The following is an 8,202-nucleotide window of genomic DNA, read 5'->3' on the forward strand; positions in this document are numbered from 1 at the left end:
ATAAAACTCTTTATATGGAAACTATTTTAAACAAATATGATTGCAAGATTTATAGTACAGACTCTAACTCAAGGAAAGCCACATTTAAATATTATGTTGAACCAGAACAAATAAAAACTGTTAACGACATTGACTTTCGAATGTGTTTCGAAGCCATGTTTGTAAGGTTCGGATATTCAAAAATCCTATTTATGTTTTGCAGGATAGGCCTTAAGGCTTTTAGATGTAAAAGCTATCGTTAATAGTGCGGCGTTGGGCACATGCGTTCGCGTTCCATGCGAATTCATTCCATGATCGAGAAGAGTCGATATATGTAGTATGTACTCGCTACATATATCGACTCTTCTCAATTGCCAAAGCTCAATTTTAGAAAAGAGGATACAGGTAAGCATTAACCACAGTGTTTTATTACGTTATTGTACAGTACATCCATTGGCCCTTGCCTGACGTCGGACGGTGAAGTTTCGGTGGCCTCAACTGCAGAAGCCGTGAACCTCGTGGCGACTCAACTACCTGCGTACACGCATCCCTCTACCGGAACGGTTGACGGCCGTATTGATGGACGTCCTACAGAGAATCACAGATGCCATTAGCATAACAGTGCAAACGCTTTAGATAGATCTGTTCGTTCCACGGTTTACGTCTCTCAAGCGCATCACTTGTTTCAGTCGTTAATGACGAAATAACAAAAGCCAATATAAAATACACATAGTGAAATTCGTAATCGCATGTTGCCGAAGGCCACGTTTGCACTATTCTTATTAAGACTGTTTGACTACTGAGTAGCTAAGAGCAACGATAATATGGACACATCGCTTTATGGCTTCAATAATATGAAATGATTACTTAGAGAGTGAGTCGCTTCCCGCGTACGAGTTGTGAGCGGAATCGGTAGGCATCCTCGAAGTTCTCAAGCAGGAACCCGCGTATTCTTGCCATTTTCATGGTTTCCTTGGCAATGTTGACCTGCGAAACAGGCAGGAGAAGCGTACAACAAAAGTGCTGAGTTACCATACGGAAAACAAATCGTACCATGTCTTTCTCTTTGAAGCGTTGACTGTAAATTGTAAAGGGTGCGACTCCTTCCCCTATACGTTAAATAAATATATCATGACTTGAATATTTAATTGTCAAAGGTTTTTCTTTAACACCAGGCATGTACATTTTGAGCTGTTAGTCTAGGAACAACAGTCACACAAGAAATGTCACTGATATCGACCTCTAATCTGTTTGTAGTAACTGGCAGGCATTGGTACCTGAGTAGTGCCGGTGACATCGATGTAGTCGCACTCGGAAGCGGCGTAGTGGCATGAGATCGCTTTACGAAAACCGCGAGAACGATTAGCTCCTGAACCATGGATCAGGATCGGATGGAAAAACACGGTATCGCCTTTGTCCATTTGCAGGAAGACTCGACGGCTCGTGACATCACAAGCGCCTGAATAGATTAAAAAAACGCATAATCATGACAAGTTGCATAAATAATCTTGTTGGACCGCTTTCAACTTATCAATGCACGCAATTTTTGCTTGCTGCTCAGTCCCCTACTTCACTATTAATCGGAGACACATAAATATGCTGAAGCAGTGAAACGTAAGTGTGCTTTAAAAAGCTCATAGTTATTAACGTCGTAGTCTCCATTCGTGTAGGTTACTTGATTCAAGTAACACGTCCGTAAACTATCGTATCTATGTCTGCAATTCAGTCCATCATCACCACCTCTGATCTTAACGAGAAGCTTCCAGTTGTTGATAATTCAAACCTACCGCGAATCGCGTTAAAGTAACTTCATCTTTCCGTACTTAACTGAAGCTAGGGTCATCAACTAAAACATAAAGAGTTCTTTTAACTAGTTAATAGCCGTCGTATTTCGTGACAGATGCGTAGAAACGAACCTTTGACACCGTAATAGGCTATGTTGACTCCACCTTCCCAATCGGGATAATCATGTTCAAGCAACGCTCCCTTGTGCGAACCAGGAATAACGACAAGGCAACCATTGTCACGATTCATGCTTTCCATCGCTGTCCAGGCGCAAACGACGCGGTCCGCCGGACGGAACGGGAAGTAATGTAGGTCCTGGTGAAGCGGATGGCGGGATGTCAAACTCCCTGCGGCATAAGCATAGGCCAAGATGACGGCTAACGTCTCCAGTTTACTGCACTACTATATTACGAGATGATTTGAAAATAGTACCAAAGGTCCAAAACGCTACGCATAATAGGTAAGCTATTATCTATGCTTTCGGATACAAATACTCATCAAAGTTATTGCAATCTGATGCCATTTTTTTTCAGCCTCACCGGAATCCGGAGGTTTGTTGATAAGCATCGAGTTAACAGCCATTATATTTGGTCCCGTGAAGTTCTCGACATAGTCTAGAAGTTTAGGATGGCGGCAATATGCAAAAAGCTCATCGTCCATAAAAATGTCCTGAAAGCATAATTTACTAATGATTTTGTCGTACGTATAGGATGGGTTTCTTAGACACGAATAAAATTAAAGTTGAAATATTCCTTAACATGGCTATAAAAATAAACACCCACGGCTAAGTTAATATCGCTAACATGAATTCTTTGGGTGCTATATTATGAGAAAGTTATGTTATGTTATGAAAATCAAGGGCGAAAAAAGGCAATTCATTCACAATAAAATTGTACGTAACTTTTGTATAGACAGGACTACGTATTGTTCTATCGTTACGTATTATTGGCTTTTCCTGAGTTCTACAGGCATTTCTAGCGGTGTTGGACTAAGGAAGCCATTTGAAACGTCGCGAACATGGTTTCGCGCTCTATAACTGAGGAACAAACAACATTATCTATCTATACACATATGGACTACTATTTGAAGGCTATGTTTGGTTTTTTATAGTTTAAGGTTTATTATAGTTTTTCTCATGTATCTGTAGCTCTGTATTGCTATTGACGTTTTTTCGTCTTCGGAATCGCCTATCGGTAAATCTGTTGCCAGGGGCTTGCTCCCATGGGCGGTCTAACTGCAATGCCTCCTGCTGGGCTTTCTCGTGGTTTCCCCAAAAGGCCCATGACACACCACGGTAACCGTGTAAGGAGCTACTAACGTTAATCATAATATGCTGAATTCGTTATTATTAATGTTTGGCACTAACTTTTACGAACAGTCAAATTGGAACCATCATTGCTAGTTATGGTTACCATGGCGGCGCGTTGAAAAAAACGCGCATCAGGTGACCTAGACCATGTTGTCCCTCTAACATGTGCTCGTTCACCTATTTTGAACAATGCTATCGTCACCCAGAGGGTTACAGGGATTCTTTTCATTCCCTGCATTTAACGGTATATTATAACTCAGTAAGTCATTGCGATTTATTATAGGCTTTCTTGCTTGTCCACTAGTTAGCAGTGAATCCAAAACTATAGAGGAAATTGAAAATGGAAGAGGAAAAAAAAAAGAAAAAAAAAAAGCGTTATTTCAACACAAGTGAAACCTATTTTAATCTCGTAATCAGTTTCAAATCAAGATCAATATTCGACTACAGAGGTAAATTCTATTCCGAGCTGTAAAGTCTACCGCAACTTTCAAACAGCCGAGCGCTTCCATTTATCACCGACACAATTATAGCCCTGCTTTAATTAACCACTTTAACTAAACAGAGAAATCCGATTATCGAGTCAGGATTTGTCCGATGTTTAGTATTCTCTGTGTGCAACGTGACGAGACACAGAAATTGCAACGTTTTGTATCGGCGTTTTTCATGCTCACCATCAAAAAATTTCGAGTTCTTCTAGTCACTATGTGTCGAGCGGCGGCAGAAACACGCAACGAGAACTCATTAGGATTACCTATTACTATAAATAAGACACGGATAAGGAAGTTCAAATTATACAAATATACTATCTAACCGTCGGCCGGACCAATAGAGATTAAATTTTCACATCTCAAGTTGCCTGTCCATGAATTTGAGCGAACGATCGAAGCGCATCGCTTCTATTACAACCGTATTATATTATGATGATAGTAAACCTGATTTGTGAGATAGGACAAAGAGATATAAAGCACAAAAATTGCGGTGTATTTAATACTAGCAGGGCAGCAGCAGCAGCAGCAGCACCTTTAACAGGTGAAGTTTACTGATAACTATACAGAGGTACATCAGGCATTTTAGACTGAAGTCGGATCTACAATTTCGATTTCAACCGCAATCGGCGCTTGAAATTACGTTGCTCCATAATTTCACTACTGTTCGCCATATGGAAAATGTTTGCTATTATTTGAAAAAAATGTTCCATGATATTCTTACTGGTATCAGGTTTAGGACAAAGATGCCGCCAAATTCAAGCGCGTGTTTCGCGCGCAATAATTTTCGAATTATTTCAGCGTTTAAACACAAATGGCAAGTAGCATCATTTTTTTTTAAAATGGTCATCATGTGAATCCTGTTTACGAACACTCACGGTACGAGGCATGGTTCTCTGCCACCGTAGCGTGTGTGGCTTTAACTAGCGTTCTCTAACTGCTGCATTATCATCCTAGAATAAGTTGAAAACTTCTCCTCCGTGCCCTGTGACGCCAGGTCTTAGTTCCTTTTAACACTTTAACATCTGATTATTCCTCAGTTTTAGTAAAACACATCATCACATCATAGAACGTATCAAATTAACCATGCATGAATCCACGACTAAGCTACCTAAATTACCCAGTTTATACTTATTTTTCATTGGGAAGATTTATACTGGTGCTGTTCTGTTGTCCAACAGGACGTCTATTTTATTAAATCTCGTGTTGTTTTACATTGCCGAAGCGATTCGTGGATATTGTCAGCCATGAATCAGCACAACGGTGGAGCCACCTCCGAATTAACTCACTTGTTATCAATTTGACCTCCGTGAAGCAACTATTTTCTCGCTACGTAACGGCCGAACGATGATGAGAGTTTACTGGTATCGCTCATCTTTGTCTTTTCATGGGAAGATTCCTATGTCGCCCTCTCAGCTCGCCTGGAGCTGATTCTTCCGCCAACTATATATAACGGGCAGTGCGCGTGTTTACGTTTACATCCCCACACTCAACCACGATCAAATAAGCTAGTTGTTATAGATTTGTCTCCTTGCAGGAGCGACACGTATGCCAGCCTATTTTGTAAAGTATCAATTTGTCATGTGCCTAAAACCTTGTGCCATTAATGTTTCTCTTTCTCAGGAGAGCTATTAGCATACTGGGTCAAGGGAAACTTGACGTGGCTTTCTTTTCTTTTAAGAGACTTGTCATATCAAAATGAGTAGAGTAGTAACACTTGCACCATATAACACAGGTCGGATTATCCGCAGCGAGGCATCTATGTTGAAACAAAAAAAGTGTCGAAAGCCCATTTTCGAGATAAGCTCATGGAACCTAAAACTTACAAGCAAAAAAAAAATTATATAGAGGTGTGCGGTAACGTGCCTGAAGCTTATTGACGACAAACGTGCTCGACTCTTGATCTTTAACAGACACATCTTTCACTTTGGCGAGGCCGGGTACATGAACTCGTTGACGGACGATATCGTCAAATCTGAAATAATTATAATCATTGTTATTCGGAGACACTGCATATGATAGTAAAACGTCACAGAAAGCCTAATTCCCTATTCGACAAGTGTGGCATCGACATTATCCAAGATCTCGTGGACATAATTGTATCTTCTCATAAGACTTATACCGGCACGGTTTACGTTTCGTTAATTAAAATAAAAAAAAGTTTATACAAGTAATCCAACTCACCTTTTCGCGTAATGGTCCAACTCTTCATTCGAAATTATTCCTTTAACAATGATGAAACCATTTGCCTCATACTGTGTTCTCTGCGCTCTTGATAAGAGACCGTTGTTTTTGTCGAGCGTAAAGCGATACTTGGTCTCTACAGATATTGTATTAAAGGCCGCACAGTTTTTTTTTGTTGTTTTTTTACTATGCAATTAACTCTATAGACATTATCTGATTGGAGACGGAATCAAGTCAGATACTCAAAACCACACATTGGCTCTATTTATAAATTTGAGTAATACATTACACCTTTTCCTGCTAGTACACACCGTCCACGCCGCCAATTCAATTTAGGTCGATAAAAACCAGACCGATTAGAGACTATCTAATAGAGTCACGATGTCCCGTTTTCTCCATATCCGCTCGGAAAAACAATCGACAACATGTCTATCAACATAACAAATTCTACATTTAGTTCAGCTAATCACCTTATGACGTTGTAAACTTAGATTACGGAAAAAACGCGTACGGCGACCAGCTTGTTGATCCGCTTGTATCACGCAAGAAAAAAATATCTATACGCAACTATTTATTATTATATATAATATAACATTTAAAAGTTCTGCCTTCTGTGAAAGCCCCTTGTTTCGCCTATGGCAGCTACTCCTGCATATTGTTGTGTGCCGAACGACGAAATAAAAAAAACTATTGCATCACTATTATTATTGTGCTTTTAATCTGGTCGTATTTCCGAATTCGAAATTTGTATACTATGCCACGGGATTACTAAGATGTGAATCGTGACATGTCGATCCCCACGCTTACTCTATGATAGCAATCCAGTCATTGTTCCGAGACTCAGAACATCAAATGTCGTTGCTTAAATCACAAATAAAATTGTTTATATGTACATACCAGGCGCTGTTTCGCCCGAACCAGCGACATCGAGGACGCCTTCATCCTCGAACACCTGAAGCGTGCTGGTACCTTTTAGGTGACCAACGATGATACCGAGTCGATTTGCTGACATCTGTAATAAAACTATATGGGTACATAAAAAAAGGAAAATAATGTTTTTTTTTTTTTTTTTTTATAGATATTGTGGTAATATGTAGAATATTTACAGAGGATTCGTATGCTAATATGACGTAACGTGCAAAGTATGGCGCTTATGATATTCACCCATTTATAATTTCAAGCATTTTTAAATACAATCTTTGCTAACAAAAATATCGTATACTATTTGAGTAATCTAATACTAAAGGCGATAATCCGATAACAAGTAATAATGAAAAATATGATTCGGTCTTTTTCATTTGACAGCTGTCTAAATAAATAAGATAGATAAATACGGAAAAGCTACTAACGTAAGTTGCTCGTAAATACCGAGGATACACTTCACAGGGTCAAGAACGCAGCGTGCCTGACGTTAAGTGGGCGCTCTCAAGCAGAGCTTGTCTTTGACAAAGCGGAGGGCCAGCTTGACACACAAGTTGCGAAAAGCATAGCAATAAGTACAAACAATGTTTTCACTCACAGACAATTACGTAGTGACGCACTCATTCCTCCTGCACTGATTTTATTTCACTCTCGACAGGCGACTCCACTAGCTCGAGTTGTCTTAGCCCTTTGACGGAAGAACGCAGTAGTGAACATGTTTCCAGTAATTGCAGTTCTCAGTATGCCTGAAAGTTGACGAGAGTAGTCGGGCGATTGGGCGTTAGACGGCGGCGGCGGCGGCAGCAGCAGCGGCGGCGGCGGTGGCGGCAGCAGCAGCGGCGGCGGTGACGGCAGCAGCAGCGGCGGCGGTGGCGGCAGCAGCAGCGGCGGCGGTGGCGGCAGCAGCAGCAGGGCGACGTTGATAGCAAAGAAAACTGGGGAGACAAATGTCTTTCAATCTGCCAGCCTGAGGAACCTGGCATCTGAATCCTGAATCCACCTTTCAGGTCGACATCGAACACTCTTTTCAGTATTGCCTGTCTTATGATGAATGAGAAATTTGGATTACCTAAATCGAGTACTTGTGTTGAGCCACAGTAACTAGATATAATTTGCACGATTGGTAATTATAGAATTCAGGTTGGTTGAACTAGTTAGTGTCAAGTGGTTACAACTATAGGTAGTCAAGCTTGAACGCAATTTTCTTTTTGATGTTACTTCTTTCAAGATCTCGGTTAGATTTTAAGCTGGAACATATGTGCGTTTGTTATTATATATGTATCGAGGACTTCGTAAAGGAAAACTAAATTCTGATAATGACGCTCTCTTTAATTTCATCAGTTTTAATTCGAGGGTACGCAACACATTATCATATTGTTTATGTGACGAAAATGTGTTCCTGAGACACATTCATTTTTATTGCTCGACAAACTCTTGAACCGGCCATAAGAGATCGAAAAGCCCAGCTGGAGAACTTATTTTCTATGAGGTGCACAATGTTACACAAACTCTAAAATCCGTTTAATTGGAACACGTTAG

The 8,202-nt window shown here is 40.3% G+C and overlaps 1 protein-coding gene across 4 annotated transcripts; it reads right to left on the reverse strand.

Moving 5' to 3' along the window:
- Nucleotides 1–385: 385 nt before the first annotated feature.
- LOC111250620 (phytanoyl-CoA dioxygenase, peroxisomal-like) lies at nucleotides 386–7,412 on the reverse strand. 4 transcript variants are annotated; one of them, XM_022806042.2, is made up of 9 exons: nucleotides 7,262–7,412; nucleotides 6,640–6,765; nucleotides 5,743–5,878; nucleotides 5,425–5,533; nucleotides 2,304–2,433; nucleotides 1,896–2,111; nucleotides 1,257–1,438; nucleotides 847–966; nucleotides 386–567 (listed from the first exon to the last, which is right to left on the reverse strand). In XM_022806042.2, exons 2-8 carry the CDS (start codon nucleotides 6,752–6,754, stop codon nucleotides 847–849), a joined length of 1,008 nt encoding a protein of 335 aa, XP_022661777.1. In that variant the 5' UTR covers nucleotides 6,755–6,765; nucleotides 7,262–7,412; the 3' UTR covers nucleotides 386–567. The 4 variants fall into 4 exon arrangements, with proteins under 4 accessions (XP_022661777.1, XP_022661778.1, XP_022661776.1 ...); XM_022806043.2 differs by having other exon boundaries at nucleotides 6,640–6,754; nucleotides 7,262–7,407; XM_022806041.2 differs by having other exon boundaries at nucleotides 6,640–6,754; nucleotides 7,092–7,394.
- Nucleotides 7,413–8,202: the final 790 nt, after the last annotated feature.

The sequence above is a fragment of the Varroa destructor genome, unplaced genomic scaffold (assembly GCF_002443255.2).
Source record: "Varroa destructor unplaced genomic scaffold, Vdes_3.0 BEIS01000005.1, whole genome shotgun sequence".
Lineage (NCBI taxonomy): Eukaryota > Metazoa > Arthropoda > Arachnida > Mesostigmata > Varroidae > Varroa > Varroa destructor.